Source organism: Copidosoma floridanum, unplaced genomic scaffold, assembly GCF_036245765.1.
Source record: "Copidosoma floridanum isolate Cflo_tuat_1 unplaced genomic scaffold, Cflo_Japanese_pri ptg000024l, whole genome shotgun sequence".
Classification (NCBI taxonomy): domain Eukaryota; kingdom Metazoa; phylum Arthropoda; class Insecta; order Hymenoptera; family Encyrtidae; genus Copidosoma; species Copidosoma floridanum.
Genome location: NW_028321901.1, coordinates 6,067,169 through 6,083,240, shown reverse-complemented (window position 1 = coordinate 6,083,240; position 16,072 = coordinate 6,067,169). Strand labels below are relative to the sequence as shown.

At 37.8% G+C, this 16,072-nt stretch overlaps 1 protein-coding gene across 1 annotated transcript; it reads right to left on the bottom strand.

The window, feature by feature from the left end:
- Positions 1-11,854: 11,854 nt before the first annotated feature.
- Positions 11,855-15,501, bottom strand: LOC149374006 (uncharacterized). Its single transcript, XM_089595102.1, has 7 exons — positions 15,322-15,501; positions 15,077-15,184; positions 14,736-14,988; positions 14,049-14,687; positions 13,505-13,930; positions 13,002-13,450; positions 11,855-12,040 (listed from the first exon to the last, which is right to left on the bottom strand). The coding sequence occupies exons 1-7, from the start codon at positions 15,499-15,501 to the stop codon at positions 11,855-11,857; spliced, it is 2,241 nt and encodes a 746-aa protein (XP_089451228.1).
- Between the last annotated feature and the right edge of the window lie 571 nt (positions 15,502-16,072).

The window sequence follows — 16,072 nt, the reverse complement described above, 5'->3', positions numbered from 1 at the left end:
TTTGATAAATAAAATTTTTTAAGCACGATATGTCTTTAAGTTTTTAGAGTTTCAGGCTTCTTTATAGTATTTTTAAATTTCTAAATATGCTTTTTCAAGGGCACTTCAATTCATATAACGTAAAATTGTATTCTTCAACAGCCAATTGATAGTAATGCGTTGTGCTCGCTTATATGTTTTTTTGTTAATTGAATTCTTACGCTTTGATAAATGCATTTTATTTCCAGTAGAAAAATACGCTTTTGTGACTACATTTACTTTGATAAAAACAATGATCATAAAACGTTTCGAATAAATAATTATGTTAAGTAAATAGGGGATTACGTATTTAAAAAAAAAAAATAATGATTGCACACTTATTTTGATTCTTGTTATAAAGTTTATGTTAAAAATATTACCTTAATATTCATGTTTAGTAAATGTCTAGTAATTCATGTTTAGTAACAAATATAATTCATCAAACATTGCTAGTTAGTAAGATTGCTAGAAAAATAATTTTCTTATAATTGAAAATCAATGCGAACACTTATTTGCTTATTTGTTTCATAATTTGAAACCTATTAATTTGATTAGTTGTTCATGCTTAATAAACGTTGAAAAAAAAAATTTTAATCACAAAAATTGTGATAACAAAAAAAAAAAAAAAAAAAAATATATTAGTCTCACAGAATTGACCCCACGATCTCTGCGATCAAAAGTAAGAGTTCTACCGCTCTGCTATAAGTAGTCAGATATATCCCTACAGTATGATTACATGCCTTCATTGGCCCTCCTCCTATGCTTATGATAATGTCTGGACCTTACTTCGATTATAATATAAACTTAGTTGTTTAAAATTGATTATTTATTTTGACTATATTTTTTTTCTTTATATATACCAAATAGTATACATGTGAAACACTTATTTACGAAAGTGAAAATTTTTGCAACCTGGCAACACTGTTGTGTAAAATGAACACCTAATGAACCCTTTGAGAACAATTTTAGTGTACGTGTTGTATCATAACTTTTATAAATTACAATGGATAATGAATGTAATATAATAATGCTAGATCACATTTATGTATTACTTTGAAAAAATCTATTATATGATGAAGAAAATATGGTTTGCTAGTAAGTATTATACGAAATAAAATAAAATAAATTCAACTTCATTTTAAGTAGAACAGGATTGCTTCTATAGTCAAAGTTGTCTGTAGCTCAACGGTACAGCTGTAAGCTGGCACCCAGAAAGCATGAGTTTGAGACTCAGACTCTGCATTTTTTTCTAAATATTTAAATATTTTTCTTTAATTTAGAGAATACTATATAATTTCTTAAAGAACTCTATTGTGAGGACACAACTTGTTGAGTTGATAAATTTATAATCAATTCATATTACGGAATTTCGATAAATTCATTATATTTACCTGAGTACTAAATGAATTCATTTTGGATAGTTTTTGCCGTCTGGGAGTGTGTGCGTTCAGCTTGTCAACTGTTGTAGGAGAGGGTGTCGCGCAAAAATTAAAAATTAAACGCTTCTTCTGTTGTAACCAGCGCATCGATTGGACGTGCTTAGCCTGAATACCTTTTAAACGTGCGAGAAACCTCGTCTTGTCATTGGCGTGGCAATATGGAATCGTTGCGTCCAGTAGCAGTGACAGCAGTAAGACAGCCTGCAACTTGAGAATACACGAGCAAGGCTCTTGTCGACTTACAGCCTAAGTCTATAAGAAAAAAGAAACCGAGCCAGATAGGTAGTCAGAAATCTGTTTGCTCACTAAAAATTGTGTAAGGGCGAATGACCAACCTATTTCGTTAATTACTAAAGCTCAGCATTATAAAGATAGATCAATATATGCATTATTTTAATAAATCACCTGTATAGTCGTCACTCCATTTTAATTATAAATTTTGATTAAAAGAGACGTTGAAAACCATTGTCAAAATAAGTACAAATGCTATTTTCAAAATTAAATTTTTTAATTAATTACAAAACTCAGTCATTTTAAATAATACAATTATTTTGCAATGTCATCAAATTGATGTGCTAGAAAATATTAGTTACTTGTAAATTTGCATAATAACTTAATTTTAATATGTAAAAAGATGTATTAAGCTATAATCATTCACGTATTAAGCTTAAATTTCGGCTTATAGAGGGACTAGAGTGTGAAGGGCGCAGCTCCAATTGTAAATATATGTACATCCTCCTATATTATACAGTTGTTTGCGTAAAACCCCTTACACACACCCACTACCCAACCTTTAGCCACCCAGTAAAATAGAGAGAATCCAGTCTTTTTATCAATTACTATAACTTGGGACATTTTCATTCTAATATTCTACCACCCCACCACAGCCCCACACAATTTTTTTTTCACCCCTTCCGACCCTTCCACAGCCACTCACCAAAACCCCACACAATTTTAGTTAAGGAACTGAGGTGGAACAAAAATTTTTACTATACATGATGCTCCATGGTAAAATTATGACTTTATTTATATTAATTTTAGTTTCTTATATTGAGGAGTACATAATAGTTAATGGACATACACAGTATATCTTTATTAATTATATTATAATACCCCATGTTGCTAATCATCTACTTCTGCAATCGCGTGACATGTAACTTACTTTTTTTGAAACAAGTTACGGTCACAAAAGTCAAGCTGCGCGTGCAACCTCCAAACAGTCTTATAAGCTTTCACCTTACAACATTAATTCAGATTATTACAAACAAAAATGCGATTAATCAATAATTTTAACATAAATTACTACGTATGACTCACAACAAATATCGTACACAATTTCGACATCCACGTATACCAAAATATAAAATTTAACGGTTCAGCATTTTTAACCATCAATTTCTGTATAACTATTGCACCACCATTATGCTTGTATCAATCGAGAGTAATTAGGTTAAGCTCTGATTGGTTGTTCGGATTCCCAACCTTACGTGTCCTCCTCAAATGCAAGGGTACACAAATTATTTGCACGTACTACTGTTTATCTTTTCTCTTTTATCTAGTGCCAAAGTAACTATAAAGTTTAGAGAGTAAGTTGAGTTGCGTCTTTTAAGCGAATGTAAGACTTAATTCGGTGATTAAACTGCGGATTAGAAACATGCATTTCAAGTTAATGTAGGACTTAGTTCAGTGACTATACTGTGTACAAAAAGATCGAGTTCATCAGGGCGCTGTAGCTCGTCTAAAAAGTGAATCAAAGAAAAACAAAAAAGAAAGAACCGTCGCGTCGAGTTGGGTTTCAACGTGAAAAGCAGTAGCCTAATTATCATCATCACCACGAGTATTCTTGTATAGAATTAGAATTATCAATGTGGTCAACTTAGTAAGATCTTGCGACTGCGTGCGCGTAAGCAGTGGCTAACAAACGATCGCAGAAATGAGTTAAGTTAGAAAAAACTATAAATTGATATAACACTGTAATCGCGAGCTTGGAAACTTTGTAATTCATATTATTTGGAAAAATCGATTATTTTCGGCTTTACCAAATTTATCAAATCATCAGATGACATTACTTGGTTATTGTTCAACTTAATTTTTTTAGCTCAAATTTTTAAGATTTAAAAATCAAATTGATGGAAACATAATTTTAACTTTTATGAATTAATTAAATACTAAGCAAAAATAAGTAGATACCGCATGACAAAGACCTTTACAAGCACGTGAGATAAAAAGATGAATATAATATGCTTTTACTGCATTATATAAAATAGAAATTCAAGCAGTAGGTCAATTTTGGCGTATGATACGCTAATACCACACTATACGTATCACTTGTTGAAACCTAACATTACAACACTGAGTCAACGATGTAAAAGAAAAGTATACTTTGAGTAAGAGCAAATAAGGCCTTGGGGCCGATGCTAGCAGCTGGTTCCTAAAGAACAAAAATTGAACTTATTGGTTTGTAGAAAAAATCTACGAGTTGTTTGCTTCAATTAGAAGTGCAGACGTAATAAATTGACATACCTTGTAGAAAACTAAGCCTTTTATTTTACTGTTAGTATGATTTAACCGATGAAAAATCTTATTTATATGTTTACACTTTTTTTTTATATTATTTTTATTTTCTTATTCTCAAAATTTCATAATATATAATCGATTATACACTTGAGGATACTGACAAGGTAGCTGATGTAGGTGTTAGGGTGCAGTTACTAGAACAATACCATTGGGCAAGGGGAGCCGAAAGATCATTAAAATTGCATGAATTATCATCTATTGTGGCCCTCAATAAATCAGTTTTAAGTACTAATCTAACTGTCCTCCTCATACCCCTGTATAGTAGTCAAAATACACTACTTGGAGATTTCTTGCAAGATATTGAAAACGGGAGTTCCCTTATCTCAAATTTCAAAGAACTCATGTTTTTAAGAACAGACATTTTAAGGCTTTAGGGTAGAGCAAGAAATTGTGTACACAGAGTAACATTATTTAAATAAGACCATCTCATTAACCATTTACGAGCACTTTTTTGCTTCCTCTAAAACTTACGCCTAATACATTACCAACATCAATAATTTTGAAATGAAACAGGAGAAAATCGTTTGCGATTTTCATGAGAGAATGTCCCAACTTATTAATTAAAGTGCGAGAGTAGCAAAAAAAGAAGCAGCTTCCAACAATGTTTCTAAGCACCAACGCATGATTCAAAATTATACCTAGAAATGGTTGGCCGTGGAGCATTTATGCAAGGCCTACCCGATAGGTTTGAGGCCAACATGATGTCAAAGGTACTAAAAACGAATGTTGGCAGATTACAGGTAGCTTTAGAAGCCGAAGAATTTGAGAAAATATTATACCCTAATACTCCGCTACCTTGTACAATCAAAATTTACATATGTGCCGTGCTCATCAGTTACACCTTACAGCTAAAAAAAATGTATGAGTAAATCAACAAGCTAAACAAGAATATTTAATATATTTTCGGCCCAATCAAAACAATACACAGTAAGTTGAGTATGACGATCCCAACATTTATAATCGCAATAATATATCTTATTATTAGAATCTTAAGGACACAAAAATTTTGCCTCCTACATTTTATTTGGACGGGAAAATAGTACTACACCCAGCTCTCTAATATTAAAATGAGTTCACCGATTAATCAACCATTTAATGACTCGTAAAAAAATCATCAAAATTTCGGCCCCACAGAGCTAGTACAACTCCAAAATTAATTATTCATCTGTTTCAATTGCCCCTTCTAAACAAGTTTACTACATTGTGTATTTGGCAACTCACTAACTACTCTAATAGGAAATTACCCTTGCACTTGCAAAAATATTTAGATACATCCACACGAATCATAAAAGGATACTAGCTTTCGCTCGACGTCGAATTTTTTTAATAATCAACAAATTTTCAGACCAAATTCTTCTGAAGTTAAACTGAGCCATCCATTAAACACCAACGAAATAATTTGTGCAATCACATGAGTTTCTGTCACAAGAAATTCGATATGCTAACATTAGGAACAGTAACGTTAACTCAACTTCATAAAAAATATATTTTTTACGTCTTAAGACACGATCACGAGAAACACCATTTAGTGTGACAGAATTATTAGAAAATTTGTTTCTATCTAAAGAACGAGTCAAGCTTTGTAATAACATAAGAGCCTTGATACTAAAAAAAACTGTAGGTCCTATTTTATTTACAGGAAAAATTGCAACTACAAGCGATGGAAAGCGTGGACTTCAATTGCTCGATACAACAACAAATTATACAAGTGAACAAGAAAATTTTTACAATATCATAGATAATATTGGCGTAAGTAAAAAAAACTCGAAATCTCTGCTCACTTCTCAATATTGTAAGCCTCCACGTGTAATGTTTCATTATAATCGTGTGTACAAAAAACTAGTCAGAATGAGTTTCAACAAAAATTCCTGTAACGCTGACTAACAGCCACGCTCAACTATACCTGTGCTTTCTAAATCTCGTACATGTAGCCTTTATAAGCCTTTATAAGGCTTGGAAAATTTTTTGAATTCAGATTAAAGTATAGATGTCCCCAATGTAATAACACGAGGCAGAATTAAATAAATCACAGAAAAATTTTTCTGGCACGATATTATAATATAGTCTTATAAGACAAGTTTCAATTAACTTTAAGATGAAGAGAAAGAGTATTTAGATTTATTTTATGTAAAAAGCGACACTGTTCCACGTACATCGTATGTACAACATAATATACCAACAGACTGACATTAAACTGATGATAATCATGTTTTTACTAAACAATATAGGGCACCCTCCTGCTCTACATAAGATAGAGGTCAGATCAATAAAGATAAAGATTAGATCAATGAAGATAGAGATCAGATCAATGAAGATAAAGATCGGATCAAGAGAGAAGTATTAGCTACTTTTGTAAACCATAAAATAGTCTGCTTTGGATCATCCCCTAAAAGCCAGGATCAAGCAGAGAAAAAAGTTATCGTCTCGTAATAGATCACAAGAAATGAAATGTTTTAACTACTTCTGATAACCCATTACCCAATATTACGGAGATAGAAAAAATTAATGGATACAAATTTGTTTCAGTATTTGATTTAACTAACGGATTTTATCAAAGTAAAGTACCTCCAGAAGATCGCCCCAAAATAGTTTTCAGAACTCCATACAGACATAACGAAATAACGAATACATATAGGTATGCCATTTGGATTATGCAATGCACAGGCTACATTTTAAAGACTTACGGATTATGTACTATTGGAACTACAAGGCACATAACTACTTATATTTTTACATGACAGTATAATGTGTGCTTAAAATTTAAAACAGCATGAAATATAAGTAAAAAATAATAGATTAACAGTTGCTGGATTAAAATTCCAGTTTTTAAAACGAAGTTCTTAATCGCGGGTTACGAAGGGATATATGCTCCCTGTGTATTTCCTATGTAGAAGGACGATTGGGAACGGGGACCCATCAGCCAGAAAGTGTAAGAAAAAAGCGTGCACTTTTAGAGGGGGGGATACAGAGTAGTAGTGGTGACACAGAGAGAGAGAGAGAGAGAGAGAGAGAGAGAGAGAGAGAGTAGAGAAGAGTGTATTTATTTAAGTTAAGGACCTACGGTCCGTATCAGTCTATGCTCAAGTCTTCACAAGACTGCTAAAAGCAGTTTATACAAGGTTAGTGACACGTAGGTCACAATAGTATAAGATATATCACAGATAAATTAATTACAATAAGGTTAATTAAGATAAAATGTTAATTAATTGTTAAAATAATTTAAAATAAATTAAATAATAAAAATCAAATATAATAAAATCCGCTGATGGTTACAGTATTCTTAAAATTTTAAAATATAAGATAACTTAATTGCACATGTAACAACATATAAAATGATATATAATTTCATTACTTAAGTCTAAAATCTTCACTAGTAATATATTTAAATAATCTGCTTTTAAATAATGCTGGAGTTTGGATGAATCATAGGTTAGCAGGCAGTGCATTCCATTCAATTTAGCAGCTCCAATGGTAAACGAATATTTATATGCATCTAGATTAACCCGCGTCACTAGTCACTCTGCGGTATTCGAGTTTCTGAGGTTGAGTGCGTTTGGTGAGACAGACTTGAAAGTAAATAGTTCAGTAATATATGCAGGTCTTTGTGCTGTAAGGATTCCCTGCAGAAGGCACAGCATAACATATCTTCTTCTGTTAGAATATGACATAATAACATACTTTTTATAAGCTGGTGTTATGTGCTCAAATTTTCGAATATCATCAATGAGGCGAAGGGCAGCATTCAAGCAACGAGTCATCTTAAGCTCCATTTCCAACGATAAGCCGTAAAAGAGAGACGCACAGTAATCCAAGTGTGGAAATATAAGTGTACGCACCAAAAGAAGTCTAGTGCTACTCGAGATACTGTCCTTAAAGCGCCTAATCTGTGCCAATGCAGAGTAACATTTGCTTGCAACTATCGTACAATGTGGTCTCCACGTTAATGTACTATCGAGCATGACTCCCAGCAGCTTAACTTTTTCAGTGGGTTCAATAGTTACTCCATTAAATAATACATCAGGTAATGAATTATTTGCATATAGACGACCATTTATACCTCTAGTGCCAAACCAAGTCACTTTTGTTTTTTTATCATTAGCAATAAGGCCATTTACATCTAACCACATTGAGACATCTTCTAGAATCTTATTCGCCTTCTGTATAATATTTTTGGCCTCTTAGGCCTTACCTTGTATATAAAAACAAGTCATCAGCATAAATATGATATTTACAATCTCTACAGTTTACTAAAATATCATTGAAAAAAATTGAAAAAAGCAATGGCCCAAGTAAACTTCCCGGAGGCACACCCGAGCCACGAAAGAGTGTCTGAGAAAGTTCACCATTGGGTGTACGAACGGTCTGCGATCTCTCAGTCAAGTAAGATCTGATCCACGATGCCGCAACATCAGAGAAGCCAATGGCCAAAAGTTTGGCAACAAGTAAATCAATATTGACCACATTAAAGGCTCGTGACTGATCAAGGCTTCAGTGTGTTATCATCAGTGTAACACAGTTCCTGTCCATAGACTCCCTAATGTCGTCGACTATTCGGATCAGAGCAGTGTGGCAGCTGTGCTGTCTTCGGAAACCAGATTGAAAATAATCGAGTATATCATTCTCATCAAGATAACTCATTATTTGCTTCAATGCAATTGCCTCCAAAATTTTGCCCAAAGTACACAATATGCTGATTGGCCTGAAGTCGCCTGCCAGAGTAGGATTAAATTTTTTGGGCAGTGGCAAGACCAGTGCTCGCTTCCATGCGTCTGGAAAAACGCCAGACTGAAGTGATGAGTTAAATGTATCAATCAAAATTGGAAAAATAACCGGCAGGCAAATTTTGAGAAATCTTAAGTTTATTCCATCAGTTCCAGTTGCATTAGAATGTGCAGAGCTGAAGGCCTCAAATATATCCGGTAATTCAACATGACCAAAGTAAAAGCGATGGTCTGGTGAGATTCTTGGTCCTTGGGGCGATGGTAGTGATCGGGACTCTTGCGGTTCAATAAAGTGCTTGTTAAGTTCTGTAGGAGGTATAGGGAGATCTGTAGTGGGCTCATTGCGTCTAATTAAACCCAATGACCTAATGGTGTTCCAAGTTTGTGCAGTTGTTTTGCATTCAGAAAAAATACGTCTATAATATGCCTGCATGGCATTCTTTACATTCACTTTGACTTCATTGCGCAGTTCTTCGTATGCAGGGTGAAACTCATCAGTCCTATAAAGTCGATAATCTCGCCATACCCGATTACGCTTTCTGATCAACTCCCTGATGTCAGATGAAAGCCAGGGTGTGGGCCTACTCTTGATGGTTGCTGTTTGAAAGGGCGCATGGTGGTCAAGTATTCTGGTTAATTCTTGTGTAAGAAGACTCACTTTGTTCTCAAGTCCTACATTTTGCAAGAAACTCCAATCAACCTCACTCAAATCGTTAAGTACTTTACCTTCATCAATGCATGTGTAGGACCGATATTTCCTTACCCTTGAAGGTACTCTAGATGCTGGAATATTCAACTCAACCATGATAACATCATGTGCAGAGATCCATGGCTGTCTCAGTTGCTTACAAGTTTTTACATGGTGAACTTCATTCAAGCAGATGTAATCAATTGTAGAATCTGACTCCACACCATGATGAGTGTGATCAAAAGGCAACTTCTCCAAGCCCATGGAACTCAGAGAGTACTTGAGAATAATTTTATTAGTAGAATTGAAATTCCACTCAATGTTAAAATCACCCATCAAAACCAGTTGATCATACGCGCAAGCACTATCCATTACTGCGGTCTCAACATCAGCCCAGAATCCAGATTTAGGCGGGCTATACACTACGACACAGAGTACGGTGAAATACTTGCTTTTGATTTCCGCAATTAGGAATTCCGGACGTTTAACATATACAGGTGGGGTGTCAGACACCTTAACTATTCTGAATTCAAGAGAATCGTGAACATAAACAGCCACACCTCCAGCACCCTTGGTAATCCGATCATGTCTAATTAAACGACATCCTGGTATATGATACAAATTGCTTGGTGTACTAGGCTTGAGAAATGTTTCACTAATACCAAACACGGCCATGTTGTAGTCTTTGACGAGTCCTTAAATGTCATGTAAATGAGCTGGTATAGATTGTGCATTTACGTGACTTATAACAAATCTGCTAGTGCTCACATTTGTGGTGTTATTTGCCATAGCTTATAGTATGGGATTTGCGTTCTATACCAGCACAAAGTGTAGGACACTTAATTATGTCAAATGCACAATGCTTTGTATTGTGGAGCTTATTATTTTTGCAATTAATACAACATTCAGATGACCCAGCTTTTGACGTCTGTAGCACTGCACTAGAGATACATGATCATTGAATTTGCATTGGACCCAACCGAGGCTTACTCTATCTTGAAGAAATAATTTTTTGCGATATTCAGGCGGTAATTCGATCACACAAGATCTATGTTTTTTGTTACGTGCTGGGTATTCGCTACGTGCACAAGCTGAAAAAGCGATCGCAGCAATACCTGTGCTATTATGTGAAACTAAATGATATGTTTGTCTTCTGCTAGCAGACTGCTAAGCATTACTATCATCAGAAAGTTATGTGTTTATACATCGACAACCATTCTAAGGGTTACATTTTTAATAAAATTATGAGTAGTATGTATATATTTTACTCATGCATGTTCATTAAAAACGCAATGAAATACATCGTATACTGTGTATTTCTTAGAATTTTTAGCTGGGGTCAGATCCTCTCTAAGCGTATCGTATATGAACGTGCGTACATACTGTGTGAACACGCTGGTATAGGGCTAATGGAGCTCTCTGATTGGTCAGACGAGGTCTGTGTTGACTACATTGCAAACTAATAAAACGTATCACGTATTCTACAGCACACGGACTGTAATATTCAAGCGCTTAGTGCTTGTAGTACAAATTTTGTCTTTAGATATTCACATAGGATCGTACCGCTTGAGACATTGTATTTATTTGTGATATAATAAACAAAGAATCTTCCGTGTATCTATCGAGGTGCTGTGTTCCTATAGGTATCAAGCACATATCGCGAATATTGCCTTCTGCTGTGCAAGACCAATAGTTCTCGTTTTTGCCTTGGTGGCGCTGCTTCAAAATTGTGCACGTAGTGAATAGATATCAAGTCCCAATTTTACCAAATTAGGGAATTTTATCACATTTTGTAGCGCCTCGCCCTCAACAACTACTGATTTGTTAGAGGTTAATGTAACTCGCCCAACTTTCAGGCCCAGATCAGCTGCAGTGATAGTTATTAAAGCATTTTTAGTGTCTAAATCTGTTTTTTATTCTTTAGCATGTTCATTGAGAGGGTCCTATCCTTACTCGAGTCTCATTTTTAATTGGGATTGATTTACCGTTGCCAATTACTACATTACTATGTGCGGCTCGTCCCACAACATCAGCAAATGTTTTAGCTTTTCCTGTAGCTGGCCATGTCCGATTTTCTGCGACAGCCAAAGGTAATCTGTCAATTATCTGTTGCAATTTAAGTTCGCTATTATGACGTTCCTCTTCAACTGCAAGTTTAGACAAATATGCAGAAGATATACTGATCAACTCAGAGTTAAGAGAGTTTATAGCAGCTTGTAGTGCTGACTTGACTGACTTTTCTTTTTCATTACCCAACCGCTAAAACAAAACATCAACATCATGTTTGGTACGTTTGAGCAGCAGACGAACCTTCGAAGCAGACAGCGTGGCGTCATCGTCGTCATCCGTATTGTCTGCACTCAAAGCATTGCTGTCCCTCTCCTCCTCTCTTCCGTCTCCCTCATCCTCGCTCATATCAACAGCTGTGGCAATCGGCGCGCCAAAACTACGGTGCAATAGCCCATCCAGATATTCCACATTTGCGCAGTTGAGTAATCCAGCAGAGATAGAAGAAATATGTCAGCCCTGTCCTCGTAGCCTCTCAAAAAAGCAACACGGAGCAAAGTCGATGACACCTGCAGGCTATGTACAGACTGCTAAGATAACAATCACACAAAAAACCTGCATAATATAGCGTGCAGTTCACCTGAAATCAAAGTGCCCGTAGGCAACAGACAGCAGGAGATAGATCCATAGTGAAGAAGCGCTATCAAAACAGACGATCACTGTACTCACTGCGGAGAGAGAGAGAATTCAATTGAATTGAAACACGTTTATTTATATGCCAAGGACTTATAGTCCGTACGGCAAAACGATTTTTGTACATATGTATAATATAAAACATAAAACAACCTTAGTAAATATAAATAAATAAACAAATAAAATGAAGAGGTAGTGAAATATACAATAAAATGAAGCTTAGCGTAAATCGTAGTATAAAGCCAGCAAATCACAATATTAATACGCACTATAACTTATGTTAGACTAAGAACTTTAAGATCACAGTATCAGCAATATTAACAACTAGCACAATTTTACAACTAAAACCATTACTCTTACAACTAGTACAATTTTATTAATTAATACGACATAATTACAAAATTACAGAATAACCGTGGTTAGGTCCTACTCAAGTGGTTGCAAGGTCATATATTTATAGAGTTTGGTTTTAAATGCTGTGACCGTATCTTTTAGTCTAATAGGAGCTGGTATGGATTCCCAGAACCTCATTGCCGTTATTGAGAACGAAGATGCATAAGATGCAAGAGAGGCATGCGGGATTCGCAAACCAGTCTGCACTCGGCGTGTTGGTCTGCGGGACTCGTCAAAAACCGACGGAAACAATTCAAACAAGTATCTCGGAATCTGCGTAGTCAGAAGCTTATATGTCGACACTCCCAGAAAAAATTCGCGTCTCCTATCAGGGCGCAGCCAATCCAACCTATCATAATAAGGTTTCATTGTAGCTTCGCGGCGGAGACCAAATATGTAACGTACCACTGTATTACAAAGCCGATTTAGTTTAATTGTAAGATATCCAGAAAGATCCATATATACGAGACAAGCATAATCGAAATGGGGTCTAATCAGGCACGATGCTAGTTTCGCCCGCAGTGTGCACGATAAGAGGCGGCCTTTATAGCGCAGTCGACACAAAACGCCGTGGACACGCGAGCAAACAGAAAACACATGGGCATTCCAAGTCAAATCACTCGAGATTATAACTCCCAGATCCTTGATTTTGTCGACCAGAGGAACAACCACTCCACCAGCCATCACTGGAGGCAGCCTAGTCCGATCCACCCTCATCAACTGCTGACACGTACCGATAAAGGTTGCCAACAACTTGCCCAAATGAAGTTCCAAGCCATTATTTTGAGACCACAGCACGATGCGCCCGATATCCTCATTCAGGAGGCCAATCGCCCCTGGGAGGTCGCACGGTTTACAATGAATATAGATTTGGAGATCATCTGCGAATAATAATCTTGTACTATGGAAAAGGACTGAAAGAATTAAGTTGATAAAAATTAGGAATATAATAGGCCCAATAGAAGTACCCTGAGGTACGCCGGAAGTTGTTGGTAAAAATTCCGTGCTCCCCCCCCCCCGGGGCTTAAGCACCGCCTGAGAGCGTCCCGACAAATACAAGTGGAACCATTTCAGGGACTCAGCCAAGAAGCCCATTGTGCCCATAACGCGCAGTAAACATTCATGGTTAATCGAGTCAAATGCGCGTCGAAAGTCAAACAATACCAGTACCGTCACCATACCACGTTCCATACCCAGGCGTATATGATCAGTAAGCTTTAATAGTGTCGTTTGCGTACTATGGCCCCTCCGGAATCCGGACTGCATAGGCGAAAGCAAGGCGCTGGTCTCCAAGTGGCTGTATATTCTCTGCGCAATCAGGACATCAAACACCTTGGCTAAGTGAGCGAGGTTAGACACGGGACGAGCATCCGACGGGTCAGCTGGGCGCGACACTTTGGAGAGCGGAACAATCACCGCTCTTTTCCAGTCCTCAGGATAGATGTAAGTTTCAAGCGATAGATAGGTTAAACAGATAGACCAGAAACGGAATCAAGAAAGAAGGAGACTCACGAAGGTAATCAAATGACAGTCCATCGAAACTACAACCTCTGGTCTTACAACTGCAACGCGCAACAGCCAGGCCAACCTCGGCACATGTCACAGGCTCAAGCGAGAACCCAACCGCATCTGGCAACTGGCGAAGAATCTGTCCCAAAGCAAAATCACTGCAAAGGGGGTGAATACACGCCACGGAGGAAAAGTACTCACCAACCGCATCAGCTGAGAGGTAAGGCAGGGGAGACTCACGGTTCGCCCCCAGAAGACCATATCCACGCAAAACCTGCCAACAACGAGTCAGGTTCGTCTCACCCTTCAGGGCCCCACCCAAGTATCTGTCGCGAGCCAAACGAATATCCCTCCGCAACTCTGCGCGCACCTTACGATACTGAGCGAGCAGCGCCACGTCACCAGTCCGCCTCGCTAAACCATACAAGCGGTCACGCGCCTTACACCTATTCCTCATATCCTGATTGATCCACGGTGCCGGTGGACGGCGACGCTCAGGACACGTCCTCATGGGCGCATGGGAGTCAAGCGCCGCCAGCACGATCTCCTGAAACTCGCCAAGGCAAGCGCTGATGTCCCCAGCCTCCGTTCCACCTCTCCGCTCCACACGTCGCTGATGGTCAGCGCATCTATTAAATTCGGCTGCGGAGAAAAAACGAAAATCACAAACCATACGCGGAACAGACCGACGGGACACATCAACCCTATAATCGATAATCTGGTAATCGTGGCCATTAATGTAAGGCACGTCAGACGACCATGACGACAGGACTCGCTCACTAGAATCCGCCAGGATTACATCCAGCCAAGTGTGCGAGGTACCACGATGATGTGTAGGTCTGAATGGGACCAGATAGAGATTATTAGAGTAATAATCCTGTCCCAAGAGATCCGAATTCAGGTCCCCAGCCACTAGGACACCCGAAAAACGCACCGCAGCCCGCTGCAGCGCAATGAAAAAACTCCGTGAGAACATCACCTGTAGGGCGCCGATAGACGGCGGCCAACAGAATACGAGAACTATTATTGACCCTGAGGTCCGACATCAGGTACTCCGTCTCGTTCAGTCTACAGATCTGTGGGGACGCGACAACGTTGAATGCAATATCCTCCGGCTCGTAGCAAGCCACCCCTCCACCCTGAACGAACTGTCACCGTGCTGTAGTCGCTGCAAGACCCCTATCATTGCGCATCAGTTTATAACCTGGTATAAGAAGCAGGGACGAGCATTGCGAGGGCGTGAGCCAAGTTTCAGAAAGGGCCAGAACATCAATACTGTGGCGGTGGAGGAGGTACCGGACATCGTCCATATGCTTCCGAATTGAGTTAATGTTGAGGTGCGCCAAACGGAGGTACTCGCGTCCAAGCGCCCGAGCAGGAACCGGCTGCCGCGGCAGTCATTGCAGCAGATCCAAATCAGCCTCAGAGAGTATACTCTGTCGCTGTGATCGCTCATCCCGCTGTACAAAAACTTCGCAGCCTCAAGCCCATACGAATTTATAACACAGCTCCACAAAAAAAAAAAAATTGAACTTCTGACCAGACCATGTAAGTCTTATGTTTTTTGGGTCGCTGAATTCGAATCCAAGGTCAACCATGAAGTACATGAGGAAAACCATGTGTACTTAATTCCTAATCCCCTTAATCAAAGAAAACTCTTACCATAAAACACTTTAACCCAAAAACTTTATAACTATGCGACCCTATAACCCCATAAATACTTAACCCCATGACCCCACCCCCCGAAAAATGAACAAAATATTTTTTTGACCATGCCATGGTATTCTTATGTTTTTTGGGTCACTGAATTCGAATCCGAGGTCTGTTCAACTCCATAGTTTTAGCGTTTTTTGTAACTTTAAAAATGAACTTAAACATCCAATAACTTTTTCTAACTGAAATCCAATTCTTCAATACAAAAAAACAATAAAACATCCAATCCTCAAACCCCTAGACTGGGTGGTGACGGTGGGCAACGGAGTAAATCCTTGATCCGGCAGAGTCCCTGGGTTGCGAATTTCACGCCG